Here is a 25,837-nt window from a genome sequence, read left to right as displayed (position 1 = left end):
GCACCAGTATTATTAGCTCCTGTAAATCTGGAGTATATATTACCATATGTGGCATTCAAAATAAATTCCTTTCTGAGTGTTTACATGGTCAAAAGAAACAAATACTCTGGGCAAAGCAGCTACTCTGTGCGCGGCAGTGGAAGGGAGAAGAAATCTGTACCCAGAAAGTGGCAGTCTGTATGAATTACGAACATTTGTACCATTTCTTTTATTTTTACATGTGAAACACAAACGTCCCACGGCTGGAAATCATATCCCACAATTCCTTTGCCTGCTGAGACTTCTGTAAGCATTTCTCATACACTTTCAAGCATCTTTTCACAACTATAAGGGCTAGAAGCTTTCTTCCTTAAATACCTACCGAAATTCTCTTAAAGCCCATTTCTCTATTCCCCCCTCTCCGCAAATGCACAAACCCACACTTTATCCACCACGAGGGTTGCCAGCCTCCAGGTAGTGAGGAGATTAAAGGGCTCCTTTGGGACTGAACCACGAGAGAAAGAAGACAAAAGCCCCCCCCCCCCCGCAGGGAAAAAAAACAAACCATTCTATTAAACAGATTTTAATTTTATAGCTTTTTTTATTTTAAAGTGCACAGTGCCCAAAGTGCTTAATAAGTGTAATAAATATACTCAATACAAATCCTAAATAAATAGTACCTAAGACTTCCAATTTAAAATCCTTTCCTACAATTTTAAATTGGGGGTCTTAGGTACTATTTATTTAGGATTTGTATTGAGTATATTTATTACACTTATTAAGCACTCTGGGCACTGGGCACTTTAAAATAAAAAAGCTATAAAAATAAACAAAATATGTTTAATAGGAGAGTTTGTTTTTTCCCTTCAGGGGGCTTTTGCCTTCTTTCTCACAAGCCTTCAGGTAGTGGCTGGAGATCTCCCGGAATTACAACTGGTCTCCAGGCCACAGAGATCAGTTCACCTGGAGAAAATGGCTACTTTGGGGGGGGGGGTGGACCCTATGGAATTACGCCATGCCAAGGTCCTTTCCCTCCCCAAACCCCACTTTCTCCAGGTTTCTCCAGGTTTCACCCCCCCCCCCAGATCTCCAGGAATTTCCCAACTTGGAGCTGGATATTCACATGCACATTGCAGAGCCAGTGTGGTGTAGTAGTACAAGGGTTGGACTAGGAGACCTGGGGAACGCAGGTTCACCTCCTCACCCTGTCATGGAAACTTGTTGGGTGACATTCAGGCTGGTTGCATATATTCAGCCTCAGGTACCTCACAGGGTTGTTGTGAGGGTAAAATGGAGGGGAGGAGAACAATGTAAGCTGCTTTGGGTCCCCATCGGGAAGAATAGGCAGGGTATAAATGAAGTGAGTAAGTCAATAAATAAGTACATGTGCTCCAGAGCAACCTCTTTAGGACAGATGTGCACCATGCACAATACTCTCAGAGGGCCATCCGCATCTACTGTCATTTCTGGTGAGAGGCATCTGGAGGCATGTGTGTCTCAGGCCAGAAATCTCAGGTGCTGAATCAGCTAGATTTTGTCTTTAGACAGCGATACAAATAAGGCCAGGCCACTTTTCAGCATTGTCCCCTATTTCTGCAACCGTCTTACTCCCTCTCTGGCATCTACCTCCTCTTCATCCATAGCCGCTGACAACTATGTCTGTACTTGAGTCTGTTGGAAACCCACCTCATTCTTCCTACTCCTGAAAAACTATTATAACCACACTTCTGGACACACACACACACACACAACCACTGATCCTTTCCTTAAAGAAATCTCTGACCTTTCATTTTGTGCTGTAGGTCCGAGGATCATGCAAGTGTGTCCGTGTGCGACAGACAGAAAGAACAAGTTCTATGAACTCCAGATGTTTTGTATCACAAGAAAGGACCCATATTCCAGACCACAGCGCAGTTCATTGAAAATAATTGGATACACATTCCCACGGCATCCACTCCATCCCTAAAATACCAAGACTGAGTCACGTTACCATTTTGGACACAATTAAATGACCCCCCCCCCACCTCTCTTTCATATCCAGGGCCCAGGAAAGTCCTCCCGCTTCCATAAGCTCCACACAGAGCAGGCCCAACAACTCCCGCAAGAGTAAGCTCAGCATTAATGAGAGAAAAAACACTCTCTATATTCATGGCACATTTATGGACTATCTGCAAGAGATGAAGAAAAATGAATTTATGATTTGTGGTTTTGATTTTTAAGAGTAAGGGTTTGGGATATCAAGAAGATGAGACACAGAAAAAAGATACTAATTAGACCACAAACTGATTGACACTAAAGGAGGAAATGTAGCAGGCAAAAAACTGTAATGGATGAACAATATGCTTATTATGCTTTTTACTGTTTTTTTTACTTTGTAGATTGATGTACGCCACTGTTGGCTCTCTGGCTCTCGGTTGGCTCTATGTAGTTGTGGTTTTGTTATGTTTTACTTTCTATCTTTTGCTCTATCTTTTAACTTTTTTACAATAAAATAAAATTAAAAAAGAGTAAGCTCACAACGCCTCATGAATTAGAGTAATCAAGAGCCTCTACTTGGAGCAAAGGAAGCCCCCAATTCAAACCCTTATTCCACAGGGGACTCACATGTCCCCAAGGGCAGCACTTCGCTTTCCCCCAGTGGCCAACCCACTCCCAAGCTCCGAGCCTCAGAATTTCTGCACCCACCGGCGATACAGAAATCACAGTCCTGGCATCTCATAGAGCCGCTGAGAAAGAGCTGCTGTGGAACGCCCAAGACAAGGCCCAGAAGGTCAAGCCCCAACCCAGGCAAAGGCCCCACCTTTGAGTTGGAAATTCTGAGAGATTTGGGGGCAGAGCTTGGGAGTAGTGGAGTGTGGGGAGCGGAGGGAGCTCCGCAGGGATGGGGGGATGCCCTGAGTCCATCTTCTGAAGCTGCCATTTTCTCCAGGGGAAATGATCCCTGCAAGCCTTTTGGTCACTTGTAATTCTGGCAGAACTCCAGGTCCCACCAGAAGTTGGCAACCCTCGGCCCACTTTTGCACCCAAGAGGATCAGAGCACCACGAGAGAGTTCCGAGTCTCCACGGCAGCAGATCAAGGTAGGGTTGCCAGCTCCAGGTTGGGACATGCCTGGAGATCTGGGAAGTGGAGTTTGGAGAGGATGGGGCCTGGGGAGGGAAGAGGGCTCAGCCGAGTATATTGCCATAGAATTCACCCTCCAAAGCAGCCATTTTCTCCAAGGGAACTGATCTCTGGGGCCTGGAGATTAGTTGAGATTCTAGGAGATCACCAGCCACCGTCTGGAGGCTGGCAACACTAGATCAAGGGCATCTAACCTTGTCCCTTAAAATCCTAGGGCTCAGCCAGTACATGTATATGATATGCTCCGAACACTCACAAAATGATCAAAACAACATTCTACTATTATAATTCTCTGTTTTGATTTTTCCACATTTTAAAATTCTCCATATTTTATTTATTTACTACATTTTATCTCACCATTCCTTCATGGAGCTTAGGGTAGTGTACATCAGACCACCTTCTTCCATTTTACCCTCACAACAACCTTGTGAGGTAGGTTAGGCTGAGTGTGTGACTGGCCCAAGGCTGCCCAGTTAGCTTCTGTGGCAGAGAAGGAAATTGAATCTGGGCCTCCCAATTTAATCCCTGCCCCAAGCTGGTACTTTACATTGGCAAATCGAGATGGAAACAATTAGAATTTTTACAGACAAGCACACCCCAACATGGCCCTCATAACTGAAGGCCAAATGATAAACGTGAAGAAAGACCGCATTCACACACAAGCAGGGCTTTTTTTCTGGGAAAAGAGGTGGTGGAACTCAGTGGGTTGCCCTCGGAGGAAATGGTCACATGGCTGGTGGCCCCGCCCCCCTGATCTCCAGGCAGAGGGGAGTTGAGATTGCCCTCTGCGCTGCTCGATGGTGCGGAGGGCAATCTCAACTCCCCTCTGTCTGGAGATCAGGGGGCGGGGCCACCAGCCATGTGACCATTTTCAAGAGGTTCCGGAACTCCATTCCACCTCGTTCCAGCTGAAAAAAAGCCCTGCACACAAGTGTGTTTCCTCAATTCCAGGATATATATAGTACACAAGGACAGGATATCCTGGGGATTACAAATAAATAAATAAATAAACAAATAAAATCATTTCTGCTGATTTTATTATTTTTAAATTTTTTTTTGAGCTACAGAGCTGCTGTAGCACAGTGGTTAAGTGGTTCAACTGTGAATCAGTACTCTACTGGTTCGAATCCCTCTACTGCCATGAGCTCTGCAGGTGGCCTTGGCTCAGCCACTCCTCTCAGCCCCACCTCCCCAGTTGTATTGTGGGGGTGATAATGACACTAACTTGTTCACCGCTCAGGGTGGGGCACTAATCTGTCTAGAAGTGCATTTATTATTATTATTTTATTTTATGTCATTTATAGTCCGCCTATAAAGAGCCCCGTGGTGCAGAGTGGTAAGCTGCAATACAACAGCCCAAGCTCTGCTCACAACTTGAGTTCTATCCTGGGGAAAGCCCGGTTCAGGTAGCCGGCTCAAGGTTGACTCAGAGCCAAGCTACAAGTGACGCCTGACACAGGTTGGACACTTGTCAGCTTACCTCAAGTTCTGATGGGAAATGTAGGCGTCTGGTCTTTCAGCTTGGCTCTCCATTTAACTGAAGTTTACAGAACCCCCCCCCCCACACACACACACCCAGCAGAGGGGAAGGAGGGCACCCGGTGAGAGCCTGACGCCTGCACTCCCCTCCCAACCGCATGTTCTCCCTCCCATAAACTGCTGCTCTGTAAACTTCAATTAAATGGAGAGCCAAGCTGCAAAACCAGGACGCCTACATTTCCCATCAAAACTTGAGGGAAGTTGACAAGCGTCCAACCTGTGTAATTTGTCACCTGTAGTTTGGCCCTCAGCCTTCCATCCTTTCAAGGTCAGTAAAATGAGTACCCAGTTTCCTGGGGGTAAAGTGTAGATGACTGGGGAAGGCAATGGTAAACCACCCCATAACAAAATGTGTGCCAAGAAAACGTCATGATGTGACATCCCTCCATGGGTCAGTAATGACTTGGTGCTTGCACAGGGGACTAGCTTTACCTTTTATAGTCCACCTTTCTCACTGAGACTCAAGGACTACGACTACTACTACTACTACTACTACTACCCCTAAAATGCCCATCATATGATAATGAATGAAGTGCCATAACAAATGCTGCAGAGAAGTCTTTTTTGTTATTCATTAATTTATGAATGACACCACACAGTGCACTTCCCACGGGATCCTTTTCCCTTTAGGTCAGGCACTACTCTGAGAAAAATCTTGAGTATCTACATCAAGCTAGAATATGACAGAATTATGGGAACTGGACTTTAATGCTGAGATCCATCTTTCCTTGGAGATGGTGCTGATTGGACAGGAAGTTACAACAGTGCAAAAGAGCCAGCATGCTGTAGTGGCTAGAGTATCTGCCTGGGATTTGGGAGGCCCAGGTTCGAATCCTTGCTCTGCCATGGAAGCTTGCTAGCAGACCTTGGGCCACTCTCACACTCGCAGCCTAACCTACCTTATGGAGTTGTTGTGAGGATGAAATGGAAGAGAATATGTAAGCCAAGACCACGGCAATACAGCCCGGAAAACCCACAACAACCATCGTTCTCCGGCCGTGAAAGCCTTCGACAATACAATATGTAAGCCACTTTGGATCTCCAAAGGAAGGGCATAAATGAAGTAAATAAATAAATATTCAGTGATTCAACTTAGGCTTGAGATTTCTTGGTGGCTGCTCCTGTGCTTTGAAACAGACTTTCCAAGGAAACCAGAAACGCCCCAACCAGCTTTCCCAATGTGCTTTGAATGGCTCACGAGTGGAGGCTCATGAGTGCTTTTTAAAAATGTGTGTTTCTGTGTATAGAGATCTTATTTGAGAGAAAAGCAGGATATAAATATTGTAGGTAGAGAGAGAGACAGACTGACAGACATGATGCTTCAGACATGATGCCTTTTGTTTAGTTTTTTAATTTTAGTCTTAAGGTAGATCCACATGTTGCTAGTTATTGTGTTCTAGTTTTGCTATCATAATCAATCACCTCCTGATTGTCTTCTAAACATGCAAGAAAATCCAGGAGGTAAATGTTTACACCAGTCCAAATATGGCATCAGTATCCAGTGATGGATTGATCCAGACTCTTTGATACATGTTTTCATACGTTCTGATTCTGTTTAATTTCTATGACCCAAGTATCACCAAAAGCTATCTCGAGTGTCTGATTGGGTCAAAAAGGGACAGAGCTGGCTCATTATTTGTAAAAAACAAAAATCTAGCTAAATAATTGTAAATTTAGAAAAATTATACAGAACAGTTGTTTAAACATGCTCATTTGAGATGCGGGCAACAGGGTAATTGGGGGCACAACTCTGTGCGAGAAACTTACAGACAGACGGACAGAAGTGTTGACATCCATACCAAAGTTAAGAAGGTTGAGTTATTTGAAGCACGAAGCTTAAATTTGAGGCAGTGGAGAAGGAGGAGGAGGACAGGGAGCTGGTGGAGGAATTCAAAGAGCAAGAATGACATGACCATAGCCGTAGGCATGAAAAATGATCTCAGTTTACAACAGCATTTGTCTGGACGGAAGGGGAGGCAATGTGGGTGCATGGAAGCTGTTAGAGTAATAAAAGGCAGCTTTCAGACAAACGCTACACCGACCAGACACAACTTCTCTCCTGCTGCATCGCACCCACCCATTCCACATTCAGAGGATGTACAGCAATAAAACATTAAGAAACAATAAAAAAGCAATGATGTTTCAAGGCAGGGAGAGTGGTTGGGGGGTATGCCACAAGCATTAGAGTTGCATCAACCCTGGTCTTGAAATTCTCTGGGTGGGGGACAAGGCGATACTCAATGGCACGCAGTTTTAATTTATAGATGGCATTAAACTGGGACAAGTTACAAACAATAGGGCCTTAATAATTAGAACAACAAGACAGAAAGATCAAGGAAGGTTAAAAAAATATGGTCAACATTCAAAGGGTTCGGGCTGGAAAATTCCAAGCAAATACATCTGGGGGAAATTAATGTGAAACACAAGTATTAAATATGCAGGAGAAATCTCGGATTCAATATGGCGAGAGAGAGGAGGAGGAGGAGAGAGTGTGTCCCAAACAAGATTCTGTAAAAGGAATATTAAAAATGCATCTGTAAGGTAAAAGTGGCACACAAAAAAAAGAAAAAGAAAAGAACTGGGGACCAAAGTACACATTGTGTCAAAGATTGCAGCTGCTGCCAAAGGAGAAGCATTTATGTCTAGCTCTCCCCTCCCCCTCAACCACATTGAGCTGAACTTATCCATGGTCTGACATCACTTCACCACTTGCCCTGAGTATCAGCAGCAAGTGATGCTGAGCAGGGCACGGAAAACACAAAAGGTTGTGATAAGAGCACTTGGTGATGTTCTACTACACTTTATTTAGGGCAGGGGAAGCAAAGACACATTGGCGACCCAAAATCACAAGTCTTTTCCCAGTCGTCTGTCCGCTAATGGTCCTCATTCTGTTAACAGCTAACTTTTTAATGAGCTCAGTCCATGAGGGACGTCTCTCTTGTGTGTATCCTACAGAAAATGCTCTCTTGTGCTACTCCCCATTTATTTTAATGGATCTTTCTCAGGAGAGCTTTCCAAGGGATTGTTCCTAATGAAACCTTAACACATTCAGACAAATGGGAAGGATTTCTTAGCAAAAGCAACCAAAGGGATAAAGAGGGTACAAGGAATGACTTATAAGGCAAAACTAAATATGTACTGAATTGCTTGGCTAAAAATGCCTAAACATGGATAATGGAGGAGAATTGTTGGGAAGCTGCAAATGCCAAAGCAAGGCAAGAGTTGTTTGGAGCTAAACTAAGAGTGACATGCAAGCTTCACAGTTAAGGATGGCAGGAAAAAGCTAACATTACCATTAACAAAACTCGATTTCTTGCTGAAAGAGATAAAAAAGATCTCACCACTGAAAACTTCTTTAATTGCTGAGACAATTCCTATTCCAACATATCAAGCATTTTTAGTAAATTCATGTGCTCATGTATGCACATTTTTCTGAAAGATACTAAGTACACACACCATGTTCTATTTTCTTTTTCTTTAATGTAAATCAAAGATCTGGCAGATATAGGCTTTGAAAAAATTAAATTACAAAGCAGTAATACAGTCTAAAACAGCTATTACTCTCAGCTCTCCATTTTGGTTCACATTTCTCTCCTCCATCCATTTTGACATGGTAGCATTAACAGGCCACGTAGAAGAGCTTTCTAGCTATTAGTACTTCAAAAAAACCAAGAGCTTGCAGAAAGAGTAAAGTCACGCCAAATGACACTTAGTAAAGAAAACAGTAATTCTAGAGAGAAATTAACCTCATTCAAGATCAAGCTATCAGACCATTAATTAAGGCATCTCAAGCAATCAATTAATGTGCAGTTAGCCACAAAAGCATCTTGCAACATTAACATTTCTCAGAAACAGGTCATGGGGTCCCTGTAGTTTAATGTTGAGTGTTTGAATTGCCCATCATAACCCTGGTTCAATGAGGAAAGCAAGACTGCCTCCATCCATACCTCTCCTTGCTTGAAGACCTCTCTTCCTTTTTTTGGGGAAATAATCTCAGAACCTCAGAACACATTCCTCCACCCTTTGGCCCATTAGATGTTGTGTCCCCTCCCCCCTCCCCATTTTGAAATCTAGAAAGAAACATAGATATTTCTTGTTTTGCAAGCTTCCTTTCCTAAAACTAGAACCAGACTATACCCCCAAACTGCACTCACTTCTGAAGCCACGGGCCAGCCACAATGACGCGTCTTTCCTGCTCTTTCTGTTGGATTACTTTTGGATTATTTGCTGTCTGAACATTTAAACCTCCACCCTGGTTCCAGATGAGAGGCTTCAACCCCCCCCCCTCCAACCATAATGAGGAAATGGTCTTTTCCCCCCACTCCTAAATTCCTGAGCATTTCACCAAACAGAAACCTCCAAATTCATCTTGATTTTTTGTTATGGCCAAATTCAGTGGCAACTGATGGAAACAGGCACTTAAACAACATGTTTTGTGAGGCATTCTTGCTTTTGGCTCTACAGACTCCCTCAAAATTCCTCTGGGGTTTCTCAACAGCAGGATTTTCCCAGTTCACCTCCGTATTTCACTTCAGGAGAAATTTGCTGACAACCCAAATCACAGCACAAGACCATAGAAAGGGTCTAAACAGATACAGTAAAGCTGGGTGAAGTGTTGGTAATGCTACTGCATCCATTAAGCTCTCTGTGGGGGTTTTCCCCTCATTTGCTCTCAGGAGCAAAGGCAATGTGTTATAGCCTGATCTCATCAGATCTCAGAAGCTAAGCAGGGTTGGTGCTTGGATGGAAGACCTCCAAGGAAGCCTCTGCAGAGGAAGGCAATGCCAAACCTCACTTGCCCTGAAAGCCCCTTGCTGGGGTCACCATAAGTCAGCTGCAACTTGACAGCACATAATAATAATAACTGCGCTTATATACCGCTCTTCTAGACCGTTTAGTGCCTCATCCAGAGCGGTAAACATGTTAGTGTTATTATGATCCCCACAATACAGCTGGGGAGCTGGGGCTGAGAGGAGCAGCTGACCCAAGGCCACCTACTGAGCTCGTGGCAGGAGTGGGATTCAAACCAGCGGCGTGCTGAATGATTTACAGCCAAACCGCTTAACCACTGTGCTACAGCAGCTCTGTGCTACACCTACTAGGTCTGTTAAGGTTGTCCAGGGTCTAAGTCCGAGCCCCCAGACTTGCCAGGAGGGAACAGTGGGAGGCAACCGGGAGGCAGCGGCTCTGCCACCCCAGCCAGCAACCAGGTCCAGAACCTGCCTACTCCAGGGGGAAGGGGTGAAAGGCCAAAGCCTCAGAGGGACGGAGGGAGCAGGGAGAGACCAGCTAGTCCCACCCTCCAGGGGGAAGAGAGGGGGCTAAGCAGGCCAGAGGAAAAGGGCCCAGGCAGGGGGAATAGGGACCCAGCAGCAGCCCAAACAGAGCTCTTACCTGGCAGGGAGGAGCTGCAGCCACAGCAGCTCAGAGCCACACCCTGGCTAGAGGACAGCAGCCTGGCTCAGGAGGTGCTGGGAGCCAAGCCCCTCCAGGTGGAGCTGCCACAGGCATTCTGGGGGAGGAGATGGGTAGCCCCACCCGGCATCAATGAGCAGACAGCCCAGAAGCTGGCCAGGGCAGCTCCTCGCGAGCAAGGCCAGAGAAGCGCAGCAGCACAGAAGCCAGCTGGGGCAGCTCCTCGTGAGCAAGGCCAAGCAGACCTCAGCTGGGGATGGCTCGCATTCAACCCCACCCTGCCAGCAAGGCAAGGAAGCCTAGAAGGGGTTAGTGATAGGAGGGAAACACCTGAGGGGAGGCACAGCTGGGCCAAGTCAGGAGAGGGAACAAGCCTGGAAGGAGGGCGGGGTGGGGAAAGGAAGCCCTATAAAGGGTGGCTGGGAGGAGCTCTGGGGTGGTGGGTGTGAGTAAGGAGTGATGGTGTGGAGTGAGAGCAGAGCAGTGCAAGAGTGGAGGCTTGGAGGAGGAGATGATGGAGGACGCAGGGGGTGAGCAGGCCAGGTTGAGCAGGCCAGCGAGTGGGCTGAGAGGGAGCCTGGCTGAGGTATACCGCCCCTCCTTCCACAGAGCAGGGTCCTGCAGCATCCCTGGCGCCCCTCTGATGTCAGGGCTGGCCCAGCTGGCGCCCCGCCCAGTGGCAGCAGCAACAAGCCCTGACAAAGGTAACAGGATTTTTTTTCTACATTTTTTCTGCCTGGTCGGTAGGCCTTGACTTTGTTTGGTTTCTGCATCTTTGCTGCTGGCCAGCTGCTCCTGCACCTTGAAGCTTTCCCTCAGTTCATCAACTACAATCGATCTCCAGTACTGCAAATATAAGCGTACGCCTGTACTGGAAAAAGGGTTTGGGGCCTAGGACCTAGGCCTGATTAATAGACTACAGATACATAGAGCCAAGCTACAAGTGATGCCTGACACAGGTTGGACACTTGTCAGCTTCCCTCAAGTTTCGATGGGAAATGTAGGCATCCTGGTCTTGCAGCTGTAATGGAGAGCCAAGCTGTAAAACCAGGATGCCTACATTTCCCATCAAAACTTGAGGGAAGCTGACAAGTGTCCAACCTGTGTCAGGTGTCACTTGTAGCTTGGCTCATAGATAGACCAGACTAACCAATAACTGAGCTGTGTACCTAGGGTTGTTTAATTTGCATGTTCAGCAAAGGCCCATGGGGCATGTATATAAAAAAAGAGGTCACCATGACTATGAGGAATTATACAGGACTAGGCTAGCTGGAAATACTAAAGAAAAGAGCTGAAGCTGCTGCTTTTTGGAAGGCAAAGCTTGTTTCCATGCTTTGGAGCTAAGATCACAGAGCTGACTCTGCTAGCTGGGAAAGCGGAACCCTCCTCCTTGGAAGAACTACAATAAGTGACAAGAGCTGAAGAAGTAAGGAAGAGCAAAGAGCAGGAATTGCAGGCAGCTGCACTCGTTGACTCTTTGAGACCAGCACCCTAGCACAGAGCTGCCCCACTTCATCTTGCTAGCAGAAAAGGGGAACTGCTCCTAGGGCAACAAGCAAGCTCCAGGATTCAGACAGCAACTTCCCAAGAAGAGTCCTGCTGTGGCAAGGCCTTTTGGATATTTCGGACTCTGTTCCAGCCATAGCCTCTGGCCAAATCCACAGAACTGTGTACTTTTTCAAGTGAGTAGGATTTTGCGCTGGGGTCTCTGGTTACTGATCCAGTATCGATAACTTTGTGAATGTTTCATAATTGTGTTTAAATATAAATTGCATTTAAATTTTGAATTGGTAAACATTGAACCTGGCCCTCTTGACTTTGGGGGTTACATAAGGATTACTACATTTTCCCTGTTGCTCTTGACCTTTCACGGGACCGGGGTGTTCCATCTGGCATTCAGTGATGGTTGTTATGTTTTCAGTTGGACGGCCTCCATTTGTTGCTGCTTGTTCCTGGCATGCCACGGAAGCTCCCTGATACCAGCCACACCCTATGCCCATTGAAGCCAGCCAAACTTTGTACACAGGATGCTGATAAAGGAGCCTCAACAACATGGCCTGAGATAACCTCCCCCCACCCTTCATTTTCTTCTTTTTTAAACATCCAGCCTGATGAAGAGTTCTGGAAGACTCGAAAAGTTGTGCACTGTGTGTGGTGTTATTTTGGTTGTTTTTCATAAAAAGTATTACATACTTTTGGTAGAAAGAGTCACAGGTATGAAGGCAGAGTCATCATTTGCATACTCATCCCATTTATTATCTCCGGCCAAACATGTTTTGATGCTATTTGATGCACTAAAAAAACCCTGCCAAACCTGTTTAATTGTTGCTGATAGCCAGAAGAGTCAGCACTATGATCCCACATTTGGATCTTGGTGGCCTGCGGGGGCAGGGGGACTATTGTGTATCTCCAATCCAAGAAAACAAAGAGCGATATTAACCAAGAGTGGATTTCCAAAGCATTGTAGATCCCAGTTCTAAATGGTACGAAGAGTTTGCTAATTTTCCAGATTCCTTTAATGCTCTTGCCTCATCAGCCATTACTGATGAAGGATTAGATACCCAATGAAGATAGGCCTAGATATCAAAATCTTAAATGCCAACACCCAGGCACACCCAGCTACTGCCAGGAACTGACGGGTAGGGAAATGGCATTACTAGGCAGGCAGCAAGAGGGTACAAGAAAGATGCAGGGGCAGCAGGAGGGCAGAGGAATCCAAGACCTAAGTGGGAGATCCTTTGAAAAGGATCCAGGAAAAGGTAGTGGGGGGGTGGAAACTTCACTCATGGCCTGGGGAGGGGAAAGTTGGTGTTTTGCTCAGGAGAACAAGTTCGAATGAACATGATGTTGCAATAACCAAGCAAATTAGCAAGGTTAGTCCACAAATTTGCAGTTGGCTTACTAGCCAAACCATAATTTTTGGTTGTCTCTGACCCCAATCTTGCCAAGTCCTCTACAGGAGCCAGAAAATTTGCAAGAAGAAAGGCAGCGAAAGTGGAATGTCTCTTGTGCTGAGTTTCCTGAAATAGGAAAATTTAAAATGGAGGGGAACCATGAAAAAAATGTCTTATGAAATGTTTTTTTCTTTTTATATGAAAAAAATGCTATTCAAGGCCAGGTTTCAAATTATTGTTTTAGTTGTCATTCTTCAAAAATGCTTTCTGATAATTGTAATAATCATAAAGCAATTACAACTCTTCCTGCATATTGTAGAGATGTACAGCTTCCTCTCTCCTGCTCCCGATTCCTCCAACTCCTTCAGCTTCAGCAAACGTGGAAATGCACCCACCCCTTCAAGAAACAAACTAACATGTGAAGGGCAGAGTGGCACATGTTTAATTGGCTCAAACCCTGGATGAAAATGCAGAATCAGAAGTCGCTCATCTTTCAAAAACTGGTTCTGGCTGTGGAAAAAGCCTTGAGAAGGTAGTATTTTCAAGGATATGTGATCTATCATTTAAACGATCAGATAGAAGTTTCTTGTGGCTAATTTTATTCAAAGTTCCTGTAGCATTGTAATTATGATTTACAGCTGGAGAGTTCAGTCTTCCTATAGAGTTTAACTCAATATTCAAAATTACTGATAATTCTTAATACCTGTTAGACTGGAAAAAGACATTTCTCGATTTTTTGTTTTCAAGGAGTTGAGTCAGAAATAGGGTTGACAGACCTCTGCCCTCAACGCTCAGGAGCTCTGGGGGCCAGGACTCAAATGGGGGAAGCATTGATGAGCACTGTGATTTCACCTCTGAGTTTTACCTGGAAGTGGTATCATGATGCTTTAAGAATTCCCCTAAATGCTATAGCAAAACTACTCTATTGAGCAAAGGGGGAGAGACACGGGAGCATGGAGAGAAGGTGATGCTAGCCTGAAACGGGCTGGATCTTACAGACCTGTTCCTCAAGGACAGGCACTTTCAACCGTGAGAAGGAGCCTCCTTGACCCTGCAAGAGATTCTTTCTGCCCCAGGCTGATTTGCATCAGAGAACGACTTCTGTTGCTGGAGGAATACAGTTCTGCTGCTAGAATGGATTCATTGGATCCAAAATCCGGTGTTGCATGTGTTGTGTACACCCCACCCCACCCCACCCCACCCCTGGTAAACAGACACTGCAGGGTTTTGGTATTGATTGCATATAATGATGACTCTAAGAAAAGGAGACTTTTGTTTTTAAGGGTATATAATCCTACAATATAAAAGCCGAGCCGTGTTCCCAACAACTCACTTTTTATCCTGGTGCAGGCATACTGCAGCCTTGTGGTGTGCCTGCACCGGGATAAAAAGTGAGATGTCATCGGAAGGCCTCTGAGGGCATATGGAGCTGGTGGGGAGGTGCAGCGTGCCCACCCCCCTGCGTGGCCTTCCTGCCACTTCTGTTGTGGCTGCGGCACCGCGCTCTGCCAGCGCCACAGCCCTCAGAGGCCTGCCTGTCAGGGAGGTGCAGCGTGGGGGAGCTCCCATTGCCTCTGCAGTGAGTGGATGCAGGGCCACGCTGTGTCTCCCCACTGGCTTCGCAGCCCTCAGAGGCCTGCCTGTGGAGATGGTGGGGAGGCGCAATGCAAGAGAACTCCCCCAGCGTGGCCTTCCCACTCCTCCGCGGTAGCTGTAGGGCTGTGCTGCACCTCCCTGCTGGCTTGGTGGCCCTCAGAGGCCTGCCTGTGGAGCCAGCAGGGAGACTCAGTGCAGGGAAGCTCCCGTCTCGTCTGTGGTAGCTGTGGAACCACGCTGCGCCTCCCTGCCAGTTCTGCGGCCCTCAGAGGCCAGCTTGTGGAGCTGATGGGGAGGTGCAGCGGGGGGGGGGGGGGCTCCCTCCCCACACAGCCTTCCTGCTGCCTCCACTGGCTGCAGGGCCTTGGGATGGCCACGCTGCTAGAGCCTGTTGTATTTATTTTTACAACGAGCTCTGTTGATAGTAAAAACATATTGTTATTTAGTACGGTATTGACAGTTTCTATTTTTAAACCCTTCCCCCCCCTACTTTCCCAATTGACACAAACTAAGATTTACTTGCAGTAACATCCTGCTAGTCCATCTCTAAGGCTTGGTATATTTGAAACTATTCTTTCAAATATATTGTCATTTGTGATTTTAAATATGCCAAACAGTACAATGTTAAATAAGCTATAAACAATGCATTTTGTTCTTAAATTAGCAGTAAGTTTAGATCTAATAATGGTAAGTACAGCAGATGTTTCAATTCTCTTAATATTTCTGGTCCCCCCGCCCTTAACAGCAACAAAACAGTTGCATGCAATGTACTGGAATTATTTTTGAACACGTGTTCGTGTTTCTCAGGTCATACAATTGAGCCTTGGTTTGGAAGTCACCTCCTCTACCATTTCTTTCCTGAATAAGGATGGAACTAGATTTGCCAATGAGACTTGCGGAAAATGTCATGTGAACCTGGGGTTTTTCTTCCTTACGCAGAATATCTGAGGAGAAAATCCGAGGGAATTCAAAAAACATTTCAGAAATTTCTCAGGCAGTTGAATTCCGATTGATTCAGACTTCAAAACATCCAGACCCATCCTGCTTGAGAAAGAAAACTTTTAGATCTGGCCACAGGAGATTAGTAATACCACATCAATTATATATTTGTTATCCAGTGTAATACTTGCATAATGATGTTTTCTGGCCAACAGATTTGAGCTGCTTCGCCTACAGATGAGGTGGTGGAGAGTGCCCTCAAGTCAGAGTTGACTTATGGCGACCCCTGGTGGGGTTTTCATGGCAAAAAGGGTAACAGAGGTGGTTTGCCATTGCCTGCCTCTGCAAACTTGGTCTTTGTTGGTGGTCTCCCATACAATTACTAACCAAGGCCGACCCTGACTTAGCTTCTGAGATCTGATGAGATCAGGCTCACCTGGGCTATCCAGGTCAGGGTGCAGATGAGGTACGTCATGTAACCACTGAGAAGAACTTTAAGTGTTATGTTTTATCATTAATGCAACTCATGACAGGCACTAACTAAGTGGTGATTCAAAAATAACTAGCAAGAGTGTGATAGCCATTCCCCTGTGGCCTATTTCCAATCTGCTTTATGGCCTTGTGGAGTCCAGGGGTGTTTGCATCCCTGGCCTCAGGAGCACCCCCATATGTTGCGCCCGTTTCTGTTCCATTTGGAGCTTGCACAGCCTCAGCACTGGAGAGGGGGTCTCACAGCACTGCTCCCTCCTCACCAGTGCTAGCCCAACCACCTCATCCCTGGCTTGCTTCGAAGCCTGTTACAAGGTCAGTGCAGCAGGCCACGCATGCCCAGTCAGATCCGCCAAAGTTCTGTAAGACTTCAAGGAAACCTCGGCTGCATCTAAACCACTGACATCTGCTGGCAGCAGCTGCAACGAGGACCTAAAGGGGGACCAAACTGCATCGCCACTCCCAGCAATCATTGTCAGGGCAGGAGTCTCTGTTGCCACCACAAGGGGTTTCCAGGCAACTGCCTCGTGGCTCCCAGTTAAGTCTTGGTGTGGCTCCTGCAATGGAAGCCGGCACATTCCTGGAATTCCTGGATGCAGGAAATATATTGTGGGGCGGCGCAGGGGGGATAACTTGTTACCTTCCCAACCAAAGATTAATGACGTGCGTAGTATCTTCAGATTGTTTTTTTTTTTTAAAGGATCACATAAACGAAGAGTGGACAAATATCAGTGTCTGTCTGTCATGATACCTAAACAGATGGGGACTGCTATCACCTGCATGCTTGCTGGAAATATCAGTCAACTTGACAGTCCTGGGGTTAGATCTCATGGATCCATCCTCCCCCTAGAGAGACTTTCCCTGATGAAGACACTGATGTGAGCATCTGTGTTGGGGGGAAGTGTCTCCTCTAGCAGAACGGATCTGTGGAAACCAGCCCTTGCTTTGATCTGCCAAGGCAATTCTTAGCCTTTAACATTGCACATTTGCCTCCCCATTTAAAAGTTAACTGGAAAACAGACTTACATCACAGCCAATTTATCTCGCATCCTCCAGCATGTTAAATAGCAGCTCATATTCCCATTAGACCATCTGTTCCTTCTCCGCTACCAGCATTCATGTAACACTACAGAAACATGCTCTGTACAAATTACCAGCCTTTGGTAACTCCAGGTCTAGGTCAGTTCCACTGGGGGGGCTCTGTAGCCCTTATCATGACCGCTACCCTTGAGTACAAAAACTAGATGTAGCAGCACCAACCCCGTCTATGTATTACTACACCTTGTTCAAAACGTCAGAGGCATCAGCCGCTTCCATATCCTCTTACTAATCTTCATATTTCTACCATGAGTAATCCTACCATATATGGCCCCATACAGTTAAGAGTTGCCACCTGAAGAACTCCAAAATAAGGAACAGGTTTTAAGAAAAGGGTGGCTGATGTGTGTCAGAAAAAGGGGAACACCAAGCCTATTTATAATCATTTTATAATCTCTACACCCCCAGAGTGCAAGATCCAGTGGAAATTCTTCTGGCTGAGCATTTTGAAAGTAGAGGCTGCTTGCTTTAGAGTATGCATTCTACTATTTATTTTTAGAAATCATATACCACACTGTCTTCTTTACAGGATTCAAAGTGGCTCACAAGTTAACAAAAACAAACCAAGAACAAAAGCTACAGAATCAATCCCTTTCACCCCCACACAGTGAATGCCCTTTTAAAATGTTCTGTCACCCTGTCCTAAACTCAAGACTAGATTATCGTAAATTGCACTACGTGGGGCTGCCCTTGAAGACAACGCAGAAACTACAATTGGTTCAAAATGAGGTAGCCCAGTTGTTAACATCAGCACAGTGTTCTATGTATGTGATTCTTTACAGTGGCTTTCTTGTTCACTCTGAAGGTGCTGGTCTTAACCTTCCAAGTCCTTCATGACCTTGCAGGGTGGGTGTGTTTGTTTGACGTGATCAGCTGAGCTTTTGGCAGGAAATGATCAGTCCATGGAGAAAATTTCAACTAAATCATTAGAACCTGGACTTATAATGCAGAATATGAACTTTCTTACCAGTGAGACTTCAAATAACCTGGGTCAGTCCAGTGGTTGCCTTGGTGGCCAAGGAATCCCGAACGTAACCTGAAAGACTGCCTCAGCATGGATACTGAAGTCCCACCCAGCTAGTATCTTGGGGGTCCTCAACATGCTATTTATTACATTTCCATATCTCATCATCCTACCAAGGATTTAAGCAGCTCTGTGAGGAAGGTTGAACAGAACTGGTGAACAAACAATTTAAGATCACCTTGTGCGCTTTAAAGCTGAGCAAAGATTCAAACCTAGACCTCCGCCATCAAAGTCCAACCCTTCAACTATTGCAGCTCAGAATCTCGGATACGGCAATCCAGACACTAGAATTAGGGGGAAAGAGATGGGAGCCGCTTTGCTATGAAGTTGAAGTTCACTTCTTTTGGTTTTATCCTCTGGAGCACCACAGATTTTGCACAGAAATTAAGCCCATTCTGGCCATCTGATCTTAAACACTACTGTCCAAATGCCCTGCCCATGGCACACTAGTAATATATCAAGTATTATGGGTTAACCTTTTTGATCAACTTTCCAGATACAAGGTGGTGTTTTTGTTGTTAACATGAAGGAGCATTCATACGATTTTTCCCATCCTAAAGTGCTTTCTTTAAATGCAAAAATTGGCTCAGCATTCTTTTGGGACTAGCAAAACCACCTTATTTATGAAGCAATAAAGAAATGTTGTTAGATAAGATATATGATTATTTCCACACACACACTTATGTGTTACCAAAGAACTTGAAATGCAAGTGAATACCTAAAGGCTGATATTTCTATAGAAGCTCCAAGAATTAAGTTATGCCATTCTGTAGAAATGAAATCCGCGTGCTTAACTTGCCGTGCATGCTGATGGAATATGTGGTCATTAACGGGGAAGGCTTGGCGCAATCATTATTCTAGATCAATGTGGGCCAGCTTGCATATGGGGCACAGACCTCTTCGTGTGTATAACCTCACATGTTCTGCATTGACCCAACTACAGCTGAACTGAAACTCATTTGAGGGAGAGGGGGAAACTTTTGGTTTTTTTTTTAAATAACAACTGAGCTCATTCATTGGTCAGATGTGACAATGTCCTTGTTTCCCCACATCCAGTTGAAAGAAGACTTCTGAGAGTGCTTTGCTCGGAAGGGCCATGGTGCACAGGGGGAGAGGCTTAAGCCTCCTCCTGCACTGGTCTCCTACATAAAACATGTTGGGGAAATTTACATACAACCAGGGCTTTTTTTCTGGGAAAAGAGGTGGTGGAACTCAGTGGGTCGCCAGCACACGTGCAACCCTGGTACCGCATGTGCAAAGTGCGCACATGTTTCTGGGACCGTGCAATGACGTCACTTTGGGTCAGCTGGAACAGGATTTAAAGTTTAAATCGCCCTCAGTGAAAATGGTCACATGGCTGGTGGCCCCGCCTCCTGATCTCCAGACGCACCGGTGCGGAGGGCGATCTAAACCCCCCTATGGAGTTCCACCGCGTTCCAGCTGAAAAAAAAGCCCTGCATACAACCCCTTTCCCCACCTGCTGCATATCTAAATTGGGACTGCAGGCACCTAAAAATTAAGTGATGATGAGCACAGAACTCCCAAAGTTCACATCAACAGAATCTATAGTGGACCTCTACAGAACATCATGTAGGGAACATGAGGGTCTGAGGACTTTGTAACATGTGAATTGGCCCTTAATTGCTCTTAGTGAGATCATCACAGCGGCGAGCTGAACAGGCCAATCAGTGTTGAGAAGAACATCTTATAGGGTTGCCAGGTCCATAACTTCCTGGAGATTTGGGGGGTGGAGCCTGGGAGGGACCTCAGCAGGGTATAATACCATATAATCCAGCTTCCAAGTCAGCCATTTTCTCCAGGGGAATTGATTTTTGTCACCGGGAGACCAGTTGTGATTCTGCGAGATCTCCAGTGACCACCTGGAGGCTGGCAACCCTAACATCTTATCTCCTCTGATTTGGTGGGATTGACCCTGTGAGTAATCCAGAAAAGAGGGAGCAGCAGCAGGTCGGAAAAGGGAGTCCAAAAGGCAGGAGCTGAGAGAAACAATTGACAACCAACAGAAGACAAAAGGTGAATATTCACCCAACCTAAATAATTTTTTTTTTTTACAAATACGTTCCATTGAAATTGCTAGTTGCTCTCCAAAAAGCAAAAATGGAGAAATAAACAGTGGTGAAACCGTCATCACAGCGCAGCTTTGGATGTGCCTTCCCTCACACACCCATACAAGTTTAGTAGTCAGGACGCTGTTTTCACATCAGATCATTTGCATAAACTTCAGGGTTCCCTTTAGGAAATTCCTTTGCATTTTTTAGTTCCTTGCCATGGTCCAGACATCACACGTCTCTCTTCCTTCCAAACTGTGTACAGAACCACACCCTGATCTCTTATATATACAATGTATATTCAATATAAATGAAATAAATTGGTTTCTCAGCATGGGGGGATAGCCATGGGTTGTGCTTTCTTGAAAAGCACTTGTGATGTGGGGTGATAGGAAAGTTCTACCTGTAGCTTCTGCTTTGTGACTGTCATTTACACAAGCAAGTATTCAAGGGGTGTACATGCATATCTGAACCACCTCTTTGTCACTTGATGAGCCTGTCTGCTACTTCACCAGCCAAGCCATCCTATCAAGTCCTTTTTATGCCCAGGACAGGCTTCTCGTCCTATGGGCTCCATCCAGAGACCAGCAAGCCAATATCAGCTGTGGAACTTTTAAAGGTGCTACATCTGAAATGCTCAGGGTTCACAGTTCAGATAGACTGCTCCTGTTCAGCAGCTGTTGTGCCGAAAGAGATGCAGCTGTCCACCATCACATGCTTACAGTCCTTTTGCACCAGCAGCAATGGGTGGATCCCGCTTTCAAGCAGCCAGTTGCAGACGCAGGACCAACTGGAGTGTTGCTGCTCGGCAGAACTGCTGCCCTCGTCAAAGCTCTGGGCAAGCTGGTGCTCAGCTGTTTGTCTGCAGGGGTTCCTTAAACGCTAACCCTGCATATGCAGAGGGGAGATGGCTCAGTTTAAATGAGGGGCCACCCTCACAAGTATCTTTTCTTTTATGCCCAGCATCACTCTACAGATCCGACCCCAGGCATTATTTTCATTATATACAATAAACAGCCTTACAGCACAATCCTAAACAGAGTTACTCCAGTCTAAGTCCACTGATTTCAGTGGGCTTAGACTGGTATAACTCTTCTTAGGACTGTACTGTTAATCGCCTTCCTAGCATGTTTACTCCTAAAGCAGGTATTCTAGCAGTTGGAAGCAGAAAGAAGTTGTAAACAGTCATATGGGTCCATGCAAAATCCAGATCTCCTGGGTCATGTGAACTGCTATTTTTCCCTAAAAGGATTATTTTTGAGATGGGAGTAACCAGCCCCGGAAACCCTCTTCCGATCAGGACATATTTTCATGGCAAGCTCTAATCCATTTTATGCAGGTTTAACTGTCACAGCTTCCATCAATAAGGACTGATTGGTGAAGGCGCTAAAAATGTTGTTAGATGTTCTTACTGCTCTCCTTCTATTGACAAAGCTAGAGTTCCCTGCAGAGAAAGAGAATGTCTCCTCGTTTGAGCTTTGAAATGCTCTTTGTGTAACTGCGCCATGGAGTCCATTAAAAATGTGGCTTCCTCTCCATCATTCATCTCCCCCCACCGCACCTGCTACTTCCATTCCTCCTCCTCATTCCCTCTTATAAGACCCTCTGCTCTACCATCCCACAAAACCTCACCTTTCCTTCCCTCTGCCCACACCCACCTTTTCCTAGCATCAGTTTCTCCCCTCATCCATCTACCTGCTCTTCCCCCTCAAATGTTTTGGACCCCTTGCACTTCATGCATGCACTACAACCCACCCACGGCTCCATTCCTCAAGGCCTCCTTGCTTCCGATGCAACAAACACCCCCCCCGAGCTATGCCCCATAACACCCCTCCATCCCCCAGCAAAGCTTGTGCCTGTGGGACTACAACACTGGATTCCTTTCTTGAAACATACTGAGGCAAAGAACCACCTACTCTAACTTGGGAAGCAAATGCACAGAGAAGAGCCACTCTGTACATGCTCATAGAAGTTCTCTCCTGTATCACTGCTTCACACATTTTGAAACATGCTTGGTTTACACCCTGCCTGCTTGGTAGCACGTGCCGCAAAGGAAGTTTCTTTTAGCCCAAGAGTTTTTAAGCAGAAGTGTGCAAGCATACATTCTGAACTGTCTTAGAAGTGCTTTGAATATGTGTCTGCTGCAGGCCAGCATGGCTTTTTTTTCAGGGCTGAGAATGTGGATTCAAACCCTACTTTGAAGCATCTGTCTTCAACCTACAGTCTCTTGGGTCTAGCAGCGCCCCCCCCCCCCCCCCGCCCATCACTCCTGTTTTGCAAGGGGCTGCAAAACAGTCCTGGCTCTTCCTTCAAGAACCAAGCACGCAGTAACTTCAAAACTGACCTTCATTACTGAGCAACTGCTACCTGTCCCCACACAATTAATGTGGCTTCCTTTGTGCCACAAGCAAATCCATGTCTCCCACCTCTCTCTTTTTCTACCACTCCCAACGTGCCTTGATAGCATTCAGAGAATGCCCTCGGACCACTTGGCATGTCAAAACCTTTATAGTCATTCTTCCCAGACCTTCTGCCAGCCCAGCATTGCCACTTCTGCCAGTGATACCTTTCTGGGCCACACCTTTCCACCTACCCGCTACTTCCCTGGCACCACTCTCTGAAGGGTGCCCAACCTATTCTAGAACCGGTCCCATCTTCTCCTTCAGAATCAGCCACTGGAAAAGCAAACCTGTTTAGCCCAAAGCAGGCTCCATGGAACACGATGCCACTATGCAGGCTCCGTTTAGACAGGTCAGGATGGGTAGCTGCGTCAGTCTGTCCGCAGCTGTAGAAAAGAGCAAGAGTCCAGAAGCACCAATCAGGCTAATGAAAGTTGTGGCAGGCGATGAGATTTCTTGAGTCACAGCTCAAGACTAACAAAATTTGGGGTCTGAGCCCCTACCCCAAATTTTGTTAGTCTAACAGGTGCTACTGGACTCTTGCGCTTTCGTTTAGAGAGTTATTACAATTAAGTGGTAAAGCTTCCTTGGACTGAACCACTTCAGGCGGAAAGGAAGGGAGTGTGTTTCAACGCTGTCCGAGGGAAAACAAATCCCTGCTATTAAAAAACCCGTTTCCTCTGCGAAGGGCATGGGGGTGTCTTCAGCTGAGCCTTGATGTGCCATTTTCTTATAAGCGGGAAAGTCCAACTTCTCCCCCGCCCCGCCAGGGCACTCCAGGCAGCACTCCCGGCCCACCTGCAGCGGCAATCCCCGGGACAGGCTTTCCGCTTTGCCTGGGCGACCGTCTGGCCCGGCGCTGGCTGGCCACGCGGTTTGGGGGATCGCGGCCGTTTGGCTGCGCGCCGGCCCGGGCGCGCTCGCTTCCCGCAAGGGAGCCCCTCCATTTCCTCGCACGCAGCCGCTTCCCAGCCCCGGCGGGGGTGCCGCGAGGGGCGCAGCGCAGCGCGGCTCCCTCCCGCGCCGCCGCCCCTCCTCCCCTCCCCCCTCCGCGCCTCTCCAAAGAGCTGCGCCACAAACAAAAAAGCCCCCGGAGGGCCGGCCGGCCTGCCTGCCAAGGGCCCGTCCAGACCCAAATGCCGGCCCGGGGGCAACGGGGGGGGCACCTCGGGCTATTTCCAGCGCTCGCGCGCCCCCTTGGCCCGTTTTATTTTGGCCAAGGATTAAGGACTGGGTCGGCAAAGTATCCGAACCATCCCAGGATTCTTCCCCTTTCTCTCGCCCGCTCCTTCGCCGGGGGCAATCGGGTGTCTCCCCAAGAAGCCCCGGATTGCAATTTAGACAGACCTCCCCTCCCTTTCCCCCTCTGCGCATGGAGGGGGGTGGGGGTCTTAGAATGGGACTTTCCAAGGGTGGCTTTACGCAGGAGGAGGAAGACCTCGCTGGGCTCCTGCAAACAGCCACACAACGTGGAGGAGACTTTCTTCCGCCGCCTGCTTTGCAAACAAGCCACCTTTGCAAGCCGTCGGGGGTCTCGCACGTGTGCAGAGAATGCCTTTGATCTCCCGAGCACACCGCAAAATTTATGAAATGGGGAGGGGGGCTTTTCGAAAGAGGCGGCGGCGGCGGCGGGGAGGACGAGGCGCGGGAGGGCATCGAACCCTGGACTTTGTGGCGGTTCTTGCACGCTCTGGCAGGGAGCGCGTTACCTGGGGATCAGGGGGTGGCCTGGGGGGTTTTCTGGATCCCTGGCCTCAACTTCCCACATATCCTGGGATTGAGACAGGTTCAGAACAGCGCGGGGTCGACTCCATCCCCACCCCGATTTTGCAAAGCTTTTTGTTTGCAGCCGGATCTAAAACAGAGAAGCGCCTGACCAGCAACCCCTTCCTCCTCTCTTCTCCTGCCTCGACCTCCTGGGCAAGACTTAAAGGGCACCAAAGCAAGAAAGGAGCCAGAAGACCCTCAAGTGCTAAAGGAGGCTGTGAGACCACCGGGCAAGCTTCGCTTTGGGGTAGGCTCTGTTGAGAGGGGATGCTCCCCCAGTCCCCACACCGCCACCCCCGCTGCTGCTCCCTACAGCTTTAAATAGTGCGATCCTCTAGGAAGCACTGAACTAAACGGGACTTCCTCCTGAGTAAGCCGGCTTTGGATCACGCCAGACGCTCCTCCTTGAGAATTTATTTGCTGCCAAAAAGAATCATAACAGGGAGAGGAGAGAAAAAGCCACCCGCAAATATTATTATTATTATTACTATATTATTATTTCCTCGTTCCTGCTTACCGTGGTAGAAATGACCATGGCATCCGTGTGAACGTTGGCAGGGAAGTCGACATGAAGAGAGAGAGGTGGATGGGAATAATCTGGTCATTCAAAAAAGAAAGGGGGGCTCCACAGATGTCTTGTGCAGAACTTGCTGAGCTCTGTTGTGGGAGAGGAGTCTTAAAAACTCTGAGTCCCGTGAACATGGATGTGCTCGATTATAACAAACCAGCAGCCAGATGGCTCTCCGCATTAACCCCTTGAGCACCGGCCGCCACACACTCCTCCTGGGCTGCGCTCTTGGCTGCCGTCGACTCTGGGCTGAGAAATAGCAGATTGACAATTGCTGCTCGAGACGGCCTTGGGTGTTATAGCTTATTTGGAGGGCCCCCCCTTCCCATAACTGTGCGTGATGCATCCGATTTCAGCCCCCCCCCCCCGTCAAATTAAAAAAAAATGAGAACAGCATTCACATCTGCCAAAAAAAAATCAGACGGAATTCCTTGCTGATTCTGGGTGTTGATTGCAAAAGAGCTAGTCCCCACTGAGTTCAAGGGGACCAGACCCAACCAGGGAGTGTTTATTTAGAAATACACCCCACTGGATTCTTACTCATCAGGAACTGCCCTTGGAGTGGCAGTCCTAAATTGTTACCATCCCTTTTTAACATCTAGCTCTGAAGAGGAAAATAAAATCTGCAGCCAGACACCTTCCCATTCTTATATCTCCATGCAGCATGGTGGCAAATGGATAATTTCTGTTAACGCATTTAAAGTCACTCAGAGTGATGGAGGGAGAATATTGTAAATTTGCTTGTGTTCTGATTTTTAAAAAATCAGATTTAAACCCACTGGTGCTTGACTGGGTCCCTTCTGTTACCAAATCAGCACGAAGGATCCCTCCCTCACCTACCAACAGCATTTCTAAGAATGGGCAAAGTTGCAGGAGGATTTGATTTGTAGGTTAGCCCATTAAGAAAAGAAAAGAAAAAAGAAAAGGAGAAGTGGGGGT

The 25,837-nt window shown here is 46.9% G+C and overlaps 1 protein-coding gene across 1 annotated transcript in view; it reads right to left on the bottom strand.

The window, feature by feature from the left end:
- Positions 1-25,129, bottom strand: part of NTF3 (neurotrophin 3) — a 109,693-nt gene extending 84,564 nt beyond the window's left edge. Inside the window, exon 1 of the mRNA XM_055000516.1 lies at positions 24,848-25,129. Coding sequence (XP_054856491.1) covers positions 24,848-24,865 — 18 coding nt within the window. The 5' untranslated portion in view covers positions 24,866-25,129. The remainder of the gene's footprint in view (positions 1-24,847) is intronic.
- Between the last annotated feature and the right edge of the window lie 708 nt (positions 25,130-25,837).

Source organism: Eublepharis macularius, chromosome 16 (genome assembly GCF_028583425.1).
Source record: "Eublepharis macularius isolate TG4126 chromosome 16, MPM_Emac_v1.0, whole genome shotgun sequence".
NCBI lineage: Eukaryota > Metazoa > Chordata > Lepidosauria > Squamata > Eublepharidae > Eublepharis > Eublepharis macularius.
This window is presented reverse-complemented; position numbering and strand designations above follow the sequence as displayed.